The 21,711-nt window shown below is 43.8% G+C and overlaps 1 protein-coding gene across 10 annotated transcripts in view; it reads right to left on the bottom strand.

Moving 5' to 3' along the window:
* ARID1B (AT-rich interaction domain 1B) overlaps positions 1 to 21,711 on the bottom strand; it is a 433,110-nt gene that overhangs the window by 54,209 nt on the left and 357,190 nt on the right. For 6 of the 10 annotated variants that reach the window (XM_054558365.2, XM_054558366.2, XM_054558369.2 and 3 more), the window contains 2 exons: positions 6,073 to 6,400; positions 4,161 to 4,289 (listed from right to left, as the gene is read on the bottom strand). In XM_054558365.2, the coding sequence (XP_054414340.2) occupies positions 4,161 to 4,289; positions 6,073 to 6,400 (457 nt within the window). The remainder of the gene's footprint in view (positions 1 to 4,160; positions 4,290 to 6,072; positions 6,401 to 21,711) is intronic. The other 4 variants (XM_024248190.3, XM_024248192.3, XM_024248188.3 and 1 more) reach the window with 1 other exon arrangement.

The raw sequence follows: 21,711 nt of genomic DNA, 5'->3' as shown, positions 1-21,711 counted from the left end.
GTGCACCTGTATCCATGTCAATATCACTACCTTCCCACTCTGCTCCCCCACAACTCGCAATTCGCAATTCGTACTTTAACAGCCACACTCCAGTCCCAACAATGTTAAACGCCAAAGCAGTGCTGGTAAAAGCCTCAAACGGTGAAAAGGACGAAACTCAAACCCGCCCTTGTGCCAGCAAGTAACTGTTACTTATCTCACAAAGCGCTTGGCTCTGGAAACAATCTAACTCCGAGCTGCACGTGGAGTCTACACGGGAATGTGCAAAGCATGCATTTCCTTTTAGGTGCAGCAGAGGTAACGAAATTCAGATAAGAGAAAAAAAATCCAGATTTCAATGCAAGAGGTGGAAGATCCACTAAGATATTCGTTACTATTTGGTTTCTAGTAGCAGGATTGCCTTTAGATATGATGGAGAACAAAAATGAAGAGGTGTTTTGTAACAAAACAAAACAAAAAAGTAGAAAGAAGAGCAACAGGCCGGGCACGGTGGCTCATGCCTATAATCCCAGCACTTTGGGAGGCCGAGGTGTGTGGATCACGAGGTCAAGAGATCAAGGCCATCCTGGCCAACATGGTGAAACCCTGTCTCTACTAAAAAAATACAAAAATTAGCCAGGTGGGGTGGCAGGTGCCTGTAGTCCCAGCTACTCAGGAGGCTGAGGCAGGAGAATCACTTGAACCAGGAGGCTGAGGTTGCAGTGAGCCAATATTGCACCACTGCACTCCAGCCTGGCGACAGAGCGAGACTCCATCTCAAAAAAAAAAAAAAAAAAAAAAAGAAGAGCAGAAGAACAATAGGACCAGGTGACAGGGACCCTGCTCCTGACTCAATGATTCTGAGTGGGTGACCCTGTAGGTCTTTGTTGACTCCACCATAAAATCAAGACATAGAGGCTGGGTAATGTCTAAAACCTTCCCAGTTCTGAGATCCACTCATTCTATAATTGAAATTCTATGTCCTTATGGAACCTCTTCTTATGAACACAGTATTATCTTAAAGATCTCTGCCAGAATTTTGACACAAACAATCTCAAGTCACTCAAGACTTGATCAAAATTTATATATGTGAGGTGCTAGGGTAGCAGGCCTTAAGGAATTAAAATCTGTTTGTCCATCTACCCTGGCTTAAAGATCTAGGGCTTGTGAGATCTTCTGTAAATTCAGTGAAATCATGCTTCCTCCTAGAGCTCATTTCCAAGAAAAAAGTAAAGATAAAATCAGCCAGGTATGGTGGCACATGACTGTAGTCCCAACTACTTGGGAGGCTGAGGTGGGAGAACTGCTTGAGCCCAGGAATTTGAGGTTGTAGTGAGCTATATTAAAGCCTGTGTTTAGCCTGGGATCCACAGCTATGCTCTTTAGGAAGCGGCAGGCCAAAGTTCTTCCTAAGCTTCTGGCAAACTTTGGCTCACCTATGCTCAGGTAATGGCTCAGAATCCTCCAAATGATGCTACAGAGAGCCACGAGAACTGATCTACAGATGGATGGAACTAAACTGCCATTCCTGAAGTAGGCTTTTAGTAAGATCAGCTAGTATTTCCAACTCTCTGTTTCTTATATCTTCAAAAGTAAATTCCTTAACTAGCAATGCTTTAAAACTGTACACAACAATGTATTTTCAGATAAAAAGTGTATCAGTGTGTCGAAGGAGGAGGGTTCTGTACAGATATTACTTATAAACCATTAACTTCAAATGACTGGATATTACTGCACAGTGAATCTAGTACCTGAACAAGAAGATTCACCAGATTCTATTGTAAATCCTCTGATGATCAAAATGAGGAATTTACTCAAAAAGTGAAAAAGAAAAAAATTAATCTATGTTTCTTAATTTATTCAATGCAGCAGGTCGATTTTACCTTCATACTGTCACTCTCAAAGAAATTAATAAAACAGTTTCTAACCAGTTAAACTTGCATGTTTTTTCTCTCTACTATCTTATACTTGACCAGCTGAGAAAATCGGAAGCATAATTGCCCCAATCCTTCATTTTTACAAAGAGCATTCTGTTTTTGTCTAATTGCAGACACACACTCACTCACGCTCCACCTTCATCATTAATTTGTCCTTTTCAAATTCTTCCATGGGCTCTAGGTCCTTTGGGATTGTGCCTTGAGAAAGAAGTCATTCTGACAAGCTCTGTGAATCCCACACTATGCCATTTCTTCCTCTCCCAAAGAGAAACTAACATTTAGCAAACTAGCTTTTCTAATCGCCAACCTAACTTCAACCTAACAGAGTCATCAATGGGGGAACAAAAACCAAAGCAAAACCACGAGTTTGCTGCAACGAGCTGTTAAATAAGTAAAGCAAAAGCATGTTGAAAATCAGATTTCTCAACCCAGAGCACTAAAACATGTCATACACATGTTTTCTCAGATTCAAGCTTCTGCTTTGAAAAAAGGCACAACACAGGTTATGTGTATTGCGAAGTGAACAGAAGGAAGATTTAAAATAGAAATAAAACTTAACTTCTTTCTTTTTTTAGAAATAGTGTAGACATAAAAGTTAAAATTCACAGCTAACAGTCATGGGGCTATGAATATGAGCCCTTGCCAAGTGTGCTTTATAAGATTTACATAGAATAACGCCAACATTTTTCTTTTTCTTATTTTTAATTAAGGAGGAGGTGTTGTACTCTAAGGAAGCTATCTGGATGCTGCTGGCTGAAATACAGATTTGATCTCCTCGTGCTGGTTAGCTAACATCGATTTTCTGCCCCAGTGGAAGAGATTTCACTCTGATGCATGCCATTTAAATTCATTTTACACAGCTGCTTAATGTGGCTTGGCAAGGCACAGCCAAACTAGCTTTGTGGGTCTAAAGAGGCCTCCGGAGTTGGTAAAAGGACAGATCCTATGGATTAGCTGCAGATGATGAATGCTTGCTTCCTCCGACTGTTATCTTTCTACTGACTCATGAATTGACCTTGAAGGTACCACAAGAAAGTAACAAAGAGGAAAAGACAATTTCCCAAGAATAAGCATGTTCACCTCATTCTATATTTGTTATTTCACTTTGGGGATGATGTTTACAGGATTCTATATTTGTTGGTCTACATTTAAGGCCATGTTTACAGACTTTAGAACTCTCGATTCCAAAATTATCATTTGTTCTGTCTAAATAAATGTAAACTGAATATAAAACTCCTAAAAAGCTCTGTCAGGCATTCATAACCAGTAGTGAAAGCATAGTTCTATAAGTTTACTGTTTAAACAAAGCTAGGTGATAGTTCCCTGTTTGATTTTAACCAAAGATGAGGCATGTCTCTACTAAAACTAACTACCAAACATGATTAAGTCTGCCCAGGATGATAGCAATAATTTTTTTTTTAGTAATTCACTCAATAGTAATAGACTTTAAGAGCATTTACTAACGTAAACATGGTGACAGAACCTGATATTACATAGTTTTGTAGTAGGAAAGAAGAGATACTTTTTGTTGCTGTATGTAATTCCTGTGTTGAAATTGAGAATAATATGGCAACACTGTGTTTAGAGAGAAAATTATCTGTTGGATTATTTTGTTGTATTTTCCTGGTGACTTCAATATTCTGATACTCGCTGGAGAAAAAATAATAGAAGTCTTTGACACAGACATTTGCTTGGTGGTGATATAATGAAACCCCTCCTAAGTCCTATGAATAGCCTGTCAGCTCAACTGCAGTGAGTCTCTTGTCAAATGAGATGCTGTGCTCTTAATTTGGGGGTGGGTATGGCAGCCGCTCACTGTAGCAGCAGGAGTGATAATATAGTCATGAGAACAGCGCTGCACAACACAGGTTCCTAGACAAAACGACAACAACGGGGGAAATGACGCCAGAGTTGGTGACATCATGTCTTCGACACAGATCAAAGTTTCTATTTCCCTCTCAGGCATGAAGGAAAGCAGCCATGCCGAAAGCCATGCACAGACAGGGCCTGAGGATGCATGCGGGTTTCCACCGAACGGCCACAGTACTGTTAATACGAAAGGAAAACGAAACAAACACACCAACAAAAATGGACAGAAGGACAACCCCCTCGGAGATGGATTTTCTGTTAGGTGTTTCGCTTTCTTGGTTTGGGTGTTCCTTTCGTGGCCAGACGGCACGATCATTAACAGTTTCAGAGAAAACGCCCAGGTCCCGCAGCAAGTCGGGGTGTGTTGCTACCTACCCGTACTGGTCAGGCTGGTGCACCATGGGAGCCTGAGAGTTGCCATAGTTGGGGTGCTGGGAAGAAAACATGGGGCGTCCGCCAGCCCCAGACTGGCTGGGATAAGCAGGCGACCTAATGTATGGTGGCCTAAAGTGGAACAGAAGAACAGCTTCTTGGGATTTGTTCTGATGCACAAGCATGAAGCCCTGTATATCTGTCACCCCCACATGTAGGTGCGGGGCTTACAGACCATGGAGGCAAGTTGAATACCCTGCATCCTGCCACTGCCTGAGGGGTGGGGGGTACAGAAAATGCCTCTAACAAAAGGGTGGGGACAGGCAGAGAAAAGTAAGATTCTCAATTCTAATCTCCATTTACCATTTTAAAGTACAGCTTTGACTTTGGTAAAAGCAAACAAGAAGATATACAGCCCCCATTTAAACTCCTGGTGAGCTAAAATGGGCAGTAAGTTGAAGGCAAGGCTTTGGAATGGTCTACGCATTAGAAACAGAAAATGGCAATGCATGGATGTGTATTTATATATTGATTACTACAGGATGATATAAACACTGACTCAGAAAGGGGGCACGCATGGCTTTGTAACCACACAAAATCAGGCCTGGCTCTCTCTGGTTATCTTCTGAGGTTCCTCCCAAAGGCTGCGTGCCAAAATGCAATCAAATACTTTCTACTTAAAAAAAGAAAATAACTGGTGCTTTATGAGTTGCAACAATGGACAATTCATTTAAATTTGAATTAGAAGAACTTCAATTTGAACAGCCAAACCAGTTTTCACAAACAGGTTTACAAAAACATTCCCTAAAGCCTGTGTAGGTTCGGCAGAGGGCTAGACTGCTGGAGTTCAGAAGATTTTAAGTAATCGTAATGTGGAGACAGAAAGAAAGATAATGATTGATTTTCATTTTATTTCCTCAAGGGAAATTTATTATTATTTGGAGAAAACAATAAAACTGGAGGGGTCCCACATTCCCCAGATAGCAGCTTCAGAGGAAAAGTAACAAAAGACACATTTAAAAACACACGCACACACACGCACACACGCACACACACCTTAGCTTTTGCTTCCCTTTGACAAAAATCGGAATCTTCTACCTTTGCTTCTGAAGATACCATTAAGATACACATCTTTCAAAGTACTTTACTTAAAAACATATTTACATGTGCTTTTAAAACATATTCACCTTTGCCTTATAAATTTTTAATTATGTTATTTTTATCCAGGTCAAGTATTTACTTCAAAATTAATTTTTAAGTCGGGATTAAAAATGAGTAAGTAATTGTAGCTAAAGCCTTTTATCAACTCAAACTTTCTAAAATATTATATTTGCTTTTTAAACCACATTTTGGTTTGGACAGATAGATATGCCTGGAAAAATAAAATATAACGTAAGAATGTCAAGTATCTAAATCTCACACATATACGTTTAGACAAACACACAATACACGTATGTATACATACAAAGTTTGTATTTTATGAAGATTCTTGAGGTAGGGTGAAAAAAAGATGGGGAGTGTGTTCCTTTTCAATGTTTTAGATTTTAAATCGTTCCTAAGCTTTAGTATTTCCTGCTTAAAAGTCACTGCTTCAATTGGTACCACGCAGACACTTCCCTGTGCAACCAGATCTGGTTTGCTGCTGCAATGACTATTCACAGGCATTTCCAATCACCTCCCACGACTGATATGCCCACTGCTCACATTCCTTCCTCATGTATCATAAAACATGGTTTGTCACTTAGTTCTCTGACCTTGATGCTACAGAATATATTAACACAAAAAGAACGGCCAAGCACAGTGACATTCTACTGCTCTGTGTGACCCCAGGGAACAATGCAGCTATGTGCGCAGTCACGTGGTCACGGGTAGACACACAGCGTACCTGCCCGGGGCGTGCTCCTGGGTGGCGTACCTGCTTTGTGCTGAGTTCGCAGCAGCCTGCATCACTGCTGCGGCTGCCTCCTGTGCCTTACGGTTCACAGTTGGCATTGGCGGCCCCATTCCTGGCCCTCCCTGCTGAGACATGCCAGGAGAACTGGGGGTCATGCTGCTCATATTTCCAGGAAATGGTCTGTTCTGCATCCCAGCTGATGGCATTCGTCCCAGGGGCACAGCACCACATGGCTGGCTTGGCCCTTGTCCATGCATCTGGTTGTTGGCACTGATACCCATACCGGGCCCTGGGCCGCTGTAGCTTGCACTGGGCACCCCACTATACGCTGGGGGTCTGGAGTAGTTACCTAAACAAAAAGCAAACACAAAGTAAAGCCTTTTATTTAAACTTGTGACAACATTCACTGGAAATACTTTTTGTCCAACAATGCGATCAGCATGGAGTATTAGTCATGATCCTTATAGGCCCTTCCTGTTGGTGCTGGTGCAGCTGCCAGTCTCAAACATGCTCTCTCTGCACACTCCCAGGCCCTCAGAGAGTGACTCAAATACAGACAGCCCCAGAGGACCACTGCACTGATGAAGAGAAATTCAGGCTGGTCATAAAAAGAAACAAACAAAAAACAAAAAACAAACCCTACGAATAGGCAAGGGACACCGAGTGCTGCCTCAATCCATTCAACACCACATATTCTTATATTTTAACCAAAATGGCGAGCACCACTAGATCGCTGCTACCTTCAACAGTCATGTGAAAGGGCTCAAAAAGACAACGTGTAAGACGACATGCACATATGGTCAAAATCATCCTTTAAAACCCTACAGGAAGGTGTCGCGCGGGAACCTGACATGAGCCCCAGTTTTCCTCTAAGTTGGGAATAATTTTTTTCTTTCTTTCTTTCTTTTTTTGCTTGAGTTCCAGATCGAGCAGCTGGTTTGTGCTGGCTGCCACATCTCGGAAAACTGTCCCAGCAGAAGCACGGCACACGGCAGCAGGAGAGCTGGCGGGCAGGGTCGAAGGCGGGGGTGACGGCGGGCGGGCAGGGCCGGAGGCGGGGGTGGGGGACGGAGGGCAGGGCCGGAGGCGGGGGTGGGGGGTGGCGGGCAGGGCCGGAGGCGGGGGTGGGGGGTGGCGGGCAGGGCCGGAGGGGGAGGCGGGGGTGGGGGGTGGCGGGCAGGGCTGGAGGAGGGGGTGGGGGACGGAGGGCAGGGTCGGAGGAGGGGGTGGGGGGTGGGGGGTGGGGGGTGGCGGGCAGGGCCGGAGGAGGGGGTGGGGGGTGGCGGGCAGGGTCGGAGGCGGGGGTGGGGGGTGGGGGGTGGCGGGCAGGGCCGGAGGAGGGGGTGGGGGGTGGCGGGCAGGGCCGGAGGTGGGGGTGGGGGGTGGAGGGCAGGGCCGGAGGAGCGGGTGGGGGACGGAGGGCAGGGTCGGAGGCGGGGGTGGAGAATGGCGGGCAGGGCCGGAGGCGGGGGTGGGGGACGGAGGGCAGGGCCGGAGGCGGGGGTGGGGGGTGGAGGGCAGGGCCGGAGGAGCGGGTGGGGGACGGAGGGCAGGGTCGGAGGCGGGGGTGGGGGGTGGGGGGTGGGGGGTGGGGGGTGGCGGGCAGGGCCGGAGGAGGGGGTGGGGGGTGGCGGGCAGGGCCGGAGGAGGGGGTGGGGGGTGGCGGGCAGGGCCGGAGGTGGGGGTGGGGGGTGGAGGGCAGGGCCGGAGGAGCGGGTGGGGGACGGAGGGCAGGGTCGGAGGCGGGGGTGGAGAATGGCGGGCAGGGCCGGAGGCGGGGGTGGGGGACGGAGGGCAGGGCCGGAGGAGGGGGTGGGGGGTGGCGGGCAGGGCTGGAGGCGGGGGTGAGGGATGGTGGGCAGGGCCTGAGGCAGGGGTGAGGGATGGCAGTTGTTTTCCCTTTCCTTTCACACCTTTTGATTTTGTGTAGATAAATTCAAGTAAATCAAAGGTACACATGATACTACTTCAATCATAATAGCTGCTGAACCACAGTATGTGCTGGGCACTTGGTTAAGTGCTTTGCACCAATGAATTCATTCATTTCTTCCAATAACCACATGAAATATAGATACCCCAGGACTCCATTTACAAATGAGAAAAATCAAGAGCTAGAAGATTAGGACTGAAGCTCAAGCAAACTGACTCGGGGACCCATGTATTTGACCAATAAAACGTGCTGCCTCCTGATAAATGAATGTTGAAATTACATAAATGTAAAAGACAAGTGTGTGTGTGGAATATGGATTAGTGTTTCCCAATCAGTCCTTACTACTTTTTGGAAGCCTTTCTCCATCCATGTAACATAACTAAACACTTACTATATGCCAGAAGCTGTTCTAGGCACAGGTGACGTAAAGCTAAATACAATCCAATTCCTGCACTCGAGAAGCTCACAATCTACATGGGTGTGTGTGTGTGTGTGTGTGTGCATGCACGTGCACGTATGGGTATGCATGTGCGTGTGTGCAGTAAAGCAGCAAGGGTAAAAACAAGAAAAAGGATAAAAGCAAAACAAAAAAAGCATGCAATGTGAAAAGTGCAAGAGAGAAGGGAGAGTGAGTCTGATGGGGGCTGAGGGCTTGAGGGTCCCCTTGGTGGGGTTGGTGGAGAGTCCTCTGAATGAGCACTTCTGGAGCTGAACCCTCAGGAGCTGGCTTCAGGGGCTGGGAGAGCCTGCAGCTGGGTAAGCCTCTGCACTGCCTGCCTGCAGGACCTTAGGGGAGTTGCTTGCATCTTTTCTTGTTTCATTCTCTTCTCTGTAAAACACAGAAAATCCTAACACTGTCCACGTGAAGAGGTGTTCTCAGGATTAAACCATATAATGGATGTAAAGTGTCAAAATTGTGGGTGCCACTTGATGGCTTCATTGTTGGCTGGGGACTATGGCAGAAGAGGGGAAAGGGCACTTATAGCTGAGAAGCTGGGGACACCGGCTCGATGGCAAGGGCAGACTGACTTGGGACAGCCACTGGGGCGCTGTGTGTGGCTGACGGGGGGATAGAGGGGAGAGGCTGAGTCTGGCAGGGCCTTGTGTACCAGGCTTCTAAGTTTGAGGTTTATCCTGTCCATGAGGAGGAGCTTCTCAAGGATTTCCAGCAGAGATAGGATTGGATTAGTAACTGCAATAAAAGCAAACACTTAATATTTACTACGTGCTAAGCTCAGTTCCAAGTTCTTTGTGTTAACTCAATCCCCAGATCAAGCCTAGGAAGTACACATTATTATAATCCTCATGCTGAAGATGAGGAGCCTAAGGCATGGGGCTGTGAATAACGACAAATGTCCCATGGTCACGTGGCTCACAACTGGAGGACTAAGGTCTGAGCCCAGGCAGCCTGGAGTGTAGCTTAGAGTCCAAGCATGACACACTCTGCTACATAGTCTCTCAAATATTTAAGAAAAAGCACACTGATGTAACAATGTTACCCTAATGGTCAAAACCAGCTTTCTTAAATTCACACATATAAAGTTCTATCACCTACAAATCTGCAAGAGACCTCTGCAGACTTCTCCACATTTACTGCGCGTCTGCTCTCTGTGACAGCCACTGTGTGCATTTTCATTTGGCTGTCCGGGAGGCATGTGTTATTCCCCACAGGCGACGCACAGGCCACTGTCCGAGCAGATGTGGGCAAGCACACTTTTTTTGTCAAAGGCCAGATAGGAAATAGTTCAGGCATTTGGGGCAAACAGTCTCTATCACGATTACTCAATCCTGCCACTGTAGCCCCCAAAGCAGCCACACACACAGATGGGAGTGATGATGTTCCAATAAAACTTTATTTACAAAAACAGGTAGTGGGCCAGAGCGGGCCACAATCTGTGGATTCCTGATACAGACCGGTCTTGGGACAAGCTAATAAACTGCTACACTAGCAACAGCAAGTAAGACCTGGTCAAGTTAGCAGCTTCCTTAATCCCGAACACCATCTGGAAGGCTGAGAAAGGCTTCAGGGGATGCCAGAGTGTACAACGACAGATCTGAGGAACTGTGAAAGAAAGTGGAAGACACAGGGGAACAGGAAACAGGAACAGGAGAGGCACAGCGCAGACACCTCGGGTGCGCTGGGCCACACGCCATTAGCTTTTTTATTGGTGGCTCCTTAAAGCCAAACTGCTTCGGCATGAAGAGGCACTGCTTTTGCACAGCTGAAGTTTGCAGATACCATCAATACTTTGTTTTCAAGTTAAAATAAAAAATAAAAAAACACCACTGTTCATCAGTTTCAAAGTTCTTTACAAAAATTTCTTAAGTTGCTTCTGAATCTCCCATCCCACGGGACACACATACGTTCCCCTGTCTGTTTTCCCGTCACGCAGTCTCGGCGGAAAAGGCACCTTCTGTGCACCCTGGTAGGTGGCACAGAGCAGGGGCCAGCTGCTGGGCCCTTCCTCTTCCCACGCTTACCCAGAGAGAGTCCCAGTCCTCACGACTTTTCCCTGTGAGAAGGAATTCAGACTCCTCCCTCCTCCTCCCCAAGCTCACATCCCCTTCGCTTCCAGATGATCTGGTAAGATCAGTGAAATACAGTGCTCCTTCTTAGCCCTTGCTTTTATTAAAAATAAATATACTCATTCATAGTTTGAATGCACAAGTGATTAATTCATATATTCATGCCATTACTTGAGGGCTAGTTTCCACCCTCCCCCAACACTGGATAAGTGACTCAGTTGGTAAGAAACCTTTTTCAGTGAAAACTTATGTGCCCTTTGCTTTAGAAGGAAATGAAATAACATTTTAATCTTGTTTTAGAAACCAGCGTTGAGACTATACCCATCATGAAGTTTTATTAGAGAAAGAAGGTTTCTGAGTTTGTTGAACTCTGCTTATAGCTGGAATGGGGAAATGCTGGCACTCTAACCTCCTGGGTTTAACTGGGAGTCAAGGGCTGTATTTTAATGAACACAAAGTAAAGAAACTACTGAGATGTTAAGTTACTCTGTACCCTACCTCCATCTCTCACTCATGTTATATACTAAAGAGAGAGGAGCTATGTTTCAATAGCTTTGCTCAATTCAGCAGCTGGTCTTCGTCTCCTGGCAGGAAGCATCTGCAACCTGGGGGAGCATGCGTTCAAGCACAGATATGCACACCAAGACATGCGTGTGTGCACTTGTGCTTAGAAAGGCGCTTAGGCCAGGGGTGCCAATCTATTTCTCTCCAATCAGTTGGGCTGATTCCATGAATTGGCACTCAAAAGTACATATCAAGGAAATATGTTCTAATTACAGAAACCTCTATCGGATAGCAGAAATACAAAGTCCCCTTTTCTTTTCTTTGAAACTTTCCTCATTAGACTCACGTGCCTGGATAAAAATAGTTTCTAAAGGCTTAAAATGGTTTAAGAGGCAACAATGGATAAAACACAGGCTTCAGAATCTGGGTGTGAATACTGGTTCTGACACTCCCTAGCAGCGTGACAAGTGGTTTAACCTCTCTGAACTGTGGTTCTGTCATCTGTAAAGTGACTACGATAATGAGTAAGAGGTTGAAAGTAACAAGTACAGCGCCAGGCACCGCGCTGCCTAACAAATGACAGCTGCCATCGTCATCAACGGCCATAACATCACTAACATCACCCCCCGCCCCGCATCTTTTAAAAATGTGTGCATGGGGCGAAAAATGATTCATGCCCCCCCCAACTGCTCGATAACGTATCTTTCTTCCCAAAATAAACAAAAACCAAATACGTAAGCCAAGCAAAATATGAGAGGAAAAGCCAGGAATGAGAAGTGCAATCTTATTTCCACGTTTCTCTAATAGGTTAGTAATTTGTTGGCACTGGCTTTGACAGAAAACAGATGGATCCAGCATTAAGCACAATGAAGGCGGCAGATGCCGGGCCAGCCCACCTCAGCTGGACTGGTCTTGCAGCCAAGTCCAAGAGCCCACAGTTTTCAAGTGGGTTCATCTTGGCACACTAGCTTTGGAAAATTGGTCACCAAATGAATTCAGATTTCTACCCACCAGGAGTTCCATTCAAGCACCAGAGAGAGGAAGCAGAAGCTAGACCCTATTCAAGTCACCATCATCATTTCAGGCAGATCACAACAAATTCTGTACCTGACTCCAGAATATTTAAAGTTGCTAGTTGCAATGCATACTCAGAGCTTACTGCTTTTTGTAAACTACTAAATGTTTCCACTCATATATGAAATTTTGCTTCTAAGTTCCAATCACTCAACCGTTATGAACAACTACTATGGGCAAGGTTCTGCATTACTCCCTATATGGTGGAGGAGAAAATGGAGGTGCATGCCATAAATCAGAAATCTCACCCTTGTGGAAAAAAGAAATGCATAATTAGCTACATACTATATAAAGGCAGTTGTGAATTAGGGCTAAATATGCATTTATCTTGTTTTGTAGCCAGTGATGTTTATGATTTTTATAACAGTTACTACAAAATATTGTGGGTTTTTTTTGTTATTGTTGTTGTTTTTGAGACTGAGTCTTGCTCTGTCACCCAGGCTGGAGTGCAGTGACGTGATCCCGGCTCACTGCAACTTCTGCCTCCTGAGTTTAAGTGATCCTCCCACTTGAGCCTCCTAAGTAGCTGGGTTTACAGGTGTGTACTACCATGCTAGGCTAATTTTTGTATTTTTAGTAGACACAGGGTTTTGTCATCTTGCCCACGCTAGTCTCAAACACCTGGCCTCAAACAATACACCTGCCCTGGCCTCCCAAAGTGCTGTGATTACAGGCGTGAGCCAACGTGCCCGGCTTTGTCATGTCTATATTGAGATATAAAAAAATCTATAATCCTGTAATCGACAGCACAATCAAGGTACAGAATATTTCTCTCACAAGAAATGAAAGGAGGGGAAAGTTCCCTCTTTCCCTTCTGTAAGTCAACCTCATCCCCACGCCACCCCCTGGCAACCACTGATCTGATTTCCGTTCACGTCATTTTATTTCTCTACAATGTCACATGAAGTCACACAGTATAGGCTTTTGTGGCTGGCTTCTTAGCATCATGCCTTTGACATCCATCCACACCGTTGCATGCATCTGTACATTCCCTTTCAGTGCTGAGTAGTAGTCCATTCTTGGATATGGTTTCTAGTTTTTGGCAATTATGAGTAGAGCTGCTAAAAATTTGTATACAGGTCTTTGTGTGGTAGGAATATGTTTCATCTTTCTTGGTAAAACCCTAGAAATTAGATTGCTGGCTGTACTTACCAAAGTACGTGTTTATAAGAAACTGCCAAACTGTGGCTGTACTATTTTGTATATATTCCCATCAAATACTGTGTGAGAGTTCTAACTGCCAGCACTTGATATTTCAACCTAAAAAAAATTAGCCATTCGAATCAGTATGTAATAGAAATCAATGTGGCTTTAATTTTCAGTTCCCTAATGAAACAAAATTTGGAGGATTTTTCATGTGTTTATTTGCTGGTTACCATATTTAAGTAAGATCTTTTCTGTGAAAAATAAAGTTCTATTTCAATACAGCTTCTTTCAAGTCTATCTTTCTACTTAGATCTATCACACAATGCTGCTCTTTCAGCCAGAGAATTGTATCAAGTAGATGATCACAAATACAGGTTCATCAAAATGAAAGCTGACTTACCGCAAGTTGCATTAAATCCTATTTGTGGGAATAAATAGAGAGAATTTGTTTTCTGAACTATATATAAGGTACCATATTTCTCTTAGGTCAATATGCATTTTAAAATTCCTTAAAATGTAAAACTTACAATATTACACAAAATTTGTAAAAAAAGGAGAAAGACCTATTATCTTACCTTACAATGTCACTTCAATGTTTCACTTTTGGTAGTTTTTTTCCATTTATGTTACAACAATTATTGTCTTCCTTTTTAATTACAAAGTAACGCAAGCTCAATGCAGAAAATATGGAAGCACAGAAACAGACAAAAATTATCCTTAGTCTCTCTCCACAAGGATAATATACCAGGTACTGCTCTTAGCCATCGAATGATCAACCCAATACCAGTCAAGCTTCAAGGCAGGGAGGGATGGAGTATCAGTGACTCTGGATTACTCTGCCTTAGCAAAATTCATTCAAGAAAGAGTTATTAAGGGCCTCTTACATGCCAGGCTCTGTGCTAAATGCTGGGGATTCAGCAGTGAATGAAGACAAAGAGCTTATGTCCTGGTGGCAGGAGACAGGCAAGTAAAGAAATCAAGAAAATGTCATGAGGTAACGAGAATGATGGCGAGAAACACAGGAGGGAGGACTCTGCAGAGTGGGGAGGGGAAGGCAGCCATGTGGAAGGCCGCTGCGTCTTCCGGGGCAGAAGCGGATCCCGGCTAACGTCAGAGGCGCACCCCAAGGACACGTGGGTATGCTCCGAGGCCAGCAGCTGATGTCCAGGCAGCAAGTGAAGAAGAGAGGCCTCCCAGGAGGTGGGTCTCACCATCTGGTTCTGGGCAGGTGACCTCTGGAAAGCTACCTGTTACTCCAAAGCTCAGTTTCTTCCTCTATAAAAAGGGTATAATGAAAGATTCTCTAACTCATGTGGTTGCTACAGGGAAAAAAATATAGTAACTATTGTTGGATAACTGACAATGAATAGATAAAATCAGCCAAGGAATAGGCAAAAAGTGTTCTTTTTATTTTTTTTGAGACAAGGTCTCGCTCTGTTGCCCAGGATGGAGTGCAGTGGTGGAATCTCGACTCACTGCAACCTCCGCCTCCCAGATTCAAGTAATTCTCCTGCCTCAGCCTCCTGAGTAGCTGGGATTACAGGCGCGTGCCACCACATTAGGCTAATATTTGTATTTTTAGTAGAGATGGGGTTTCACTGTGTTGCCCAGGCTGGTCTCAAACTCCTAGGCTTAAGCAATCCACCCACCTCAGCCTCCCAAAAGTGCTGGGATTACAGGCGTGAGCCACTGCACCTGGCCCAAAAAGTGTTCTAATAACTTTACAATTAGTGAAAAGAAATTATCTTTACATCATCATATTGCATTATATCCCTAGTTTTACTTTCATCACGCACAGATACACAATTTATTCCTCAAATAGAAGAATGTATAAAAGGTAAGCACTGACATTAAAAAATATATAAAAAGCTGGGCACGGTGGCTCATACCTGTAATCCCAGCACTTTGGGAGGCTGAGGCGGGTAAATCACTTGAGGTCAGGAATTTGAGGCCAGCCTGGCCAACATGGTGAAAATCCGCCTCTACTAAAAATATGAAAAATTAGCTGGGTGTGGTGGTGGGCGCCTGTAATCCTAGCTACTCCAGAGGCTGAGGCAGGAAAATTGCTCGAACCCAGGAGGCAGAGGTTGCAGTGAGCCGAGACTGTGCCACTGCACCCCAGCCTGGGCAACACAGCGAAACTCCATCTTAAAAAAATATACATATATATCTCTATATATATCTATAGATATATATAGTTTAATATATATAGATATATAGTTTAATATATATCTATATATACATACACACACACACATATATATACACATATATATACACACACACACACACACACATATATATATATATATATATATATATATATATATATAGCTATTAACCCAACCCAATAGTCAACTGCAGTGTGAAACAGTCAAGTCTCTATGGTAAGAACCGAAGGCATCTAAGCATCAGAAGTGGCAGGGTCACACACTCCAGAGGCTGTCTCCAGGCTCAGCTGCTGTGCACTGCATGCCCCACACAGACTGCAGGGGAAAGGCACCCCATGCAGGCAGGCCAGGGAGGGTCCCGATTGGCTGCCGCTAACCACAGCTGGTGGGACCCTTCTCCAGGGTGCCTGGTACGGCTCTGACAGATTTGTGAAATGTGTCAACAGGTAATTTCCTTTTAAACATTCGAATAAACGGAAGAGCGATGGACCTTGGGAAAAGGTACCTTGCTAAGAGGGCAAGTGAAGCTGCATGTCCACACCCTGCCTCTCTAGGTGCCACCCATCGCTGTCTTAATGAAGCCCACCTGACACGGTGTGTACGGCGGTGCACTTGGTCACACGGCGAGGGCAGGGGGTGCGCCCCTCTTAAGTGCTGCTGATGTTAATTACTGCAGTAAAACAATTAGCCTCACCAGAGTCAAAATTAAAGCTGCTTTTTTCTCTTTTTTCATTTTAAGTTGATTTGTGCTGTATATTTTCCCGAGTTTTTCTCCCTAATTCCCAGGTTTTGATAAAATCATGATGTGATGATCTTATCAAAATCACGATGATTATCAGTCTAAGAAAAATTCATGCTTACGTCTTATAACTTGAAGGCTAGATTCAGGCATCACAAGAAGACTTGATTACATTCACCTATCCTTTGCTATGAAATAATTTAATTCAATTTTTGTTTTTTCTAATATTAGCAAAACAGATTTAGGATATTTCCTTAGGAAAACATAACAGCAAAGAACAAGGAATTAATCCTTTTGCTTTGCACTGTCAATTTAACCAAAAAACAAGGTTAAGATAAGAAGAAGCTGTGGCCTCATCAAGTGCATCAACCTGTTACAAGAAAACAATAAAATGAGCACACTGAAGGCGAGTGACCTGCACAAAATCTAGTCTTTGGAACGTCAGAGGAGAGGATCTTGTCAATCTGCATCACCAACCAAGGGAAGTCTTTTGATGGCACAGAATGAATCCATGTGGCAGACAGACCCCACGTCTGCAGAAGAGCAGCTGCATTTAAGTCAATTCAATAATAAGACCGAGGTTCTCTCATGCCCGTAATCTTAGCACTTCGGGAGGCCGAGGTGGGTGGATCCTGTGAGCCCAGGAGTTTGAAACTAGCTTGGGCAACATGCTGAAACCTTGTCCCTACAAAAAATACAAAAAAAATTAGCCTGGCATGGGGTGCATGTCTGTGGTCCCAGCTACTAGAGAGGCTGAGGTGGGAGAATCCCTTTAGCCCAAGAGCTCGAGGTTGCATTGAGTAAAGGTTGCATCACTGCACTCCAGCCTGGACGACAGAGTGAGACTCTGTCTCAACAACCAACTAACCAACCAACCAACCAACCAAAGACAGAGGTTCTGAACTTAGAAGAGTAGAGACCGAAATCTTGGGTCTCAGTGACTGCAGAGCCTACAAGGTACCCACAAGTAGCTAGTGGGCCCACAACTCTTGACATCTATACCTTGTCCCTCTAGAACCACAATTTAAGAGTATTGCTGTGTAATTCAGTAGTTTGGAACTGTATTCATTTCAACTGAATATCATTTAAAGTTTGCCTTTGTTGAACTTATGAGACACATATAATGAATGAAGAGAAAAGGAAATTTCTAGATGGCATCTAATTTATTTTAGTGAAAAAAAAATCTTTAAACCCTTCTGAAAAACACCTTTACCAAAGTAATTTAGAAATAAAAAGTTCATGAGACTCACCTACTTGTAAGTCCTCTGCTTCCTAAGACACACACAATAAAAATTAGGCATAAACCCAGGTGTCAGCACCACCCATACGGCTGTGTGTGGTGGCCCTACCCAGACTCCCATAGGCTATTACAGAGTGAGTGAGGCCTGGGAGGAATCCAGACTCAGAACTACTGTTACTTGCCCAAGGTAACTCTACTTACTCACAGCAAAACTAAGGCCCGAGTGTTTATATTTTGTAACTAGTAACAACATGCAAAAAGTATTTCTGAATAGTCAGTGTGACAGACATTCCTCTAGAGAACACAAAAAACAAACAAGATAGTTTTGTCCTTAAGAAATAAAAAGGCTATGGATATGAAATTGATTTTAGCTCTCTTTTTCCCATACAAACTCACTTATTAATAATTAACATGTTAATTACATAATCCTTTCTATTTATTAAAGCAAGTCCCCATAGTCCTCTTTCCTTGCAAACACTTTGCAAGGGTAGTTATTATTACATGTGCTTGCTTGAAGGTGGCAAAGTGCTGTTTCATAAAATACACTGTAATTAAGTATTTTTACACATTTATATTGGCTTCATTTGTTTATTTAACAATTCAGATTTTATAGTATTAATATACATTTCTAACATTCCCCCTTCTTCACATCATAGAAATTTTATTTTATTTTATTTTTTGCGACAGGGTCTCACTTTGCTACCCAGGCTGTAGAGCAGTGGTGTGATCAGAGCTCACTGCAGCCTCAACCTCCTGGGCTCATGTGATCCTCTGATGTCAGCCTCCCACGTGGCTGGGACTACATGTGTGTGCTATCACAACTGGCTAATTTTTTTATATCTTTTTGTAGAGATGGGGTTTTACCATGTTGCCCAGGCTGGTCTCAAGCGATCAGCCTGCCTCAGCCTCTCAAAGTGCTGAGATTATGGGCATGAGCAACATTCTTAATCTCTTTAGTATTTTTGTTGTTGTTGTAGTTGTTGTTTTTTTAAAGACAGGGTCTCTGTCACCCAGGCTGGAGTACAGTGGCATGATCTCGGCTCACTGCAGCCTCCACGTCCCGGGTTCAAGCGATTCTTGTGCCTCAGCCTCCCGAGTAGCTGGGACCACAGGCATGCGCCACTGCACCCGGCTAAGTTTTGTACTTTTAGTAGAGGCAGTGCTTCATCATGTTGCCCAGGCTGGTCTCGAACTCCTGACCTCAAGTGATCCACCCGTCTCGGACTCCTGAAATGCTGGGATTACAGGCGTGAGCCACCATGCCCAACCAGTATTTTTTTATATATACATTTCCACGCCTGTATTCCTAAAATGTTTCTTGCTCCTTAAAGGCAAGTTATTTGTCATTTTGGTTTTATATCCCTAGTGGCTCAGTGAATGAACCGGTGAGAAGGCAGTGCAGCTAAGGTGTCGGAAGCAACACCGCCAATGACCACGCGAGAGGCCCCTCGTAAGTCAGTTTCCGTTGGTGGGAACCCTGGCCTGGCCACTTACTGTAACAGCTGTGGGATCATGGCCGAATTATTAAATTTCTCAAGGCTTTGGTGTTCTCATTTACAAAACAGAGACAGCCTCAGAGGGCTTCCCATTAATTAAGAGAATGGGTGAATCAGCCTGGGTTTGGATCCTGGCTTGACCATTGCAGTCACTGTGCATCCGGGCAAAACTATTCACCTGTTCTGTGCCTCAGTTTCTTCCTCTGTAAAGTGGAGTAATAACAGCAACTTCTGTGAGGATTAAATGAGTTAATATATAAAAAACACTTAGAAAATAGGACCCAGGACATAGTAACATGTTCAATAAATGCTGGTTGTTATTACTAACAATTTTGGAAAAGCTGCTCATATAAAATGTGAGTAAAACAGCTGTGAAATATTTGAAACTTCTTTAAAAAAGCAAAACCAGAAGCAAGCCATGAAGTTAAGAACAAAAACAGAAAAAGGAGACTGATGACATCTTGGGTGGCTGCATGAGTGAATCATTCCAGAGATATGAACACTTCTAATGCAAAGAAGGAAGCTGAATATGTCACTAATAATCTGAGTAGTTAATCAAGAGGAGAAAGAAAAAAAACCCTTTATTAGGATCCCTTTCTAAAAGGATAACAAAGACAGAAAAAGTGAAGAGCATTTATTGAACTCAACAACACATGTTGCAAATGTGATCTCCTGTTGCTGAGTGTTTGTTGAGGACAGGAGGCTCCAAGGGGGAAAAGGTGATGATTTTGATTTGGACATTGGGAGTACCAGGACCCTCACAGCACACAGCGCTCCAAGCTGATGCAGGAACCCAGGAGCACACATGCCTTGGAGGGGAACAAAGTGGCAATGTCACTCAGGAGAGGAGAAAAGGGTGCATGGTGCTGGGAGGGGTGCCCAACTTTCAGGCACCAGAGAGTGCCAAGTGTGGGAATATCATTCTCATTTCAGATCGTTTCTACTATTAACCTACACTCAAGGTTCATGCCTTAAAACACTCAAACAAAAAGCTGAACTGTGATGCAGGAACCCAGTGGGCTACCGTAACAGTGAAGGTCCTGGAACTGAAGCAAGGCTTTACTCATAGAACATTAGAAGTGGAAGCAACTTCCAATGTAATATAATCTCATTTTCTCATTTTCTAGACAAAAAGAAATTCAGAGAGAGTAAGCAGTTTTCCAAGGAGACACAGCAGTTTGGATAAGAACTCTCCTGGGCTTAGCGCTTTTAAATTAAGAGTCTTCACATTCAATGATACTGAAAAACAGGGATTTAGTTAAAAAAAAAAAAAAAAAAATCCATTCTATAGTAATTTCCTTCCCTGCTATTAATTCCTATAGCAAAAGTTCTTCCTTAGTTGTTCACAAAAGACTTACTAGATAGCCCAAGGCTTAGTCTTAACATATGATGAGTAGTAGAAAAAGAGGCTACAAGATTGAGTTACTTAAGAGTATGGAGACAAATTTCAAAGAGTCCAGGAAGGGCTTATGGTCTTAAGAGTTAACTCCTAGACCTTCAGCCACACCCAATTCTGAGAACAAGGTCTGCATCTTGCTTCCAATTACATTAAGAGCAAAAGCCCGCATTTTCTGTGCCTACCACAAGTTATAAACCATTTTTCCAACTGCCACTAAGCTCTCTTCTTTCCATGACAGCTAAAGAAACCTGGCTTTGACGACACCCACCACATTCAGTAAGGATGGTGGGTGACCCACAGTCCTGCCTCTGCTAAGCAACAAACTGCTACATGTCATAGTTACCGGGCACTGACAGGGAACAAGCAGATCATTACTGTCAACTGGGACTGAAATTCCTAACGTTTACTGGAATTACTAACATGGAAAACTCTTGATGATGTGATATAAAGAGAATTGGGCAAAACACCAAGTCTTACTCTCAGGACAAGCCTAGAAAAAAGGCAGGAGAGGCTCTATATAGACGTTTGCTTTCTTGGGTATCCCCATAGTCTTCCTACCAATAGAAATATTTGGAAAGTAAATATAATAAAGCCCTCTAAGGCAAAGAAACAATGCTCCATTGGTAGCACTGAAACTGTTTAAGATCTTTCGGAAAAAGATCTTCAGAACACAAGATAATAACTCGCTTTTCAAGCTGTAAAGTACTATACATCAGAAAGATGCGATTTTCTGAGAAACAGCAGGTAAAAAGGAGGTGACTGGGCCTCACCTTCTATTTGCCTGGCCTCATAGATGGGTTTGCTGAACAGTTGCAAACGCCTCTAGGAAATACTAAGGCTCTACCCCAGGCAAACCTGGTTTTGTTGTAGAAGTGGTAAACATTTTACTACAGTTTCCCAGTGGCACTCATCATCTTCACCTGGAATGTTCCTGGTATTTTTCAGAAGTGAGGGAACTCTGGGAATTGTGCCAGATTATCTCATTCTCTCTCAATTATCCATTCATGTCTAATTTAAATAAACAAAATATAGGGAAGGTGGTAAATTCAAATGTCTTATTGCTAAAAGTGACTTAGAAAAAATATATATATATGTATACCTACACACATCAGGTTAAAAACCTTGATAAAAGGATTCTATGTGTATCTGACAAAACCTACATCCACTTCCAGGAAGGAGGAAGGCCAGTGGTGCATGCTGGACATGATTCCACTTAGTTCTCTGCTCCTCCCTTATCTTCTCTTGTGAAAGACATGTAAGCATTTCAGGCTTTGTCCTGTTTCCGAAGAGTCACACTGGGGTTGACTGGGAAAGTGAGAGCTACTGCTGACCTGATGTGGCACCTCGGAGAGAAACTGGGAGGGATGTGCGGGGCAATGCCGTCCTCAGCCGTCAGCTCAGGGTTTTGACGGTGATCACTAAGAGGGATGGGCCA

Source organism: Pongo abelii, chromosome 5 (assembly GCF_028885655.2).
Source record: "Pongo abelii isolate AG06213 chromosome 5, NHGRI_mPonAbe1-v2.0_pri, whole genome shotgun sequence".
In the NCBI taxonomy this organism is placed as follows: Eukaryota; Metazoa; Chordata; class Mammalia; order Primates; family Hominidae; genus Pongo; species Pongo abelii.
Note: the sequence above shows the minus strand (reverse complement) of the source record. Positions and strands in the feature narration are given on the sequence as shown.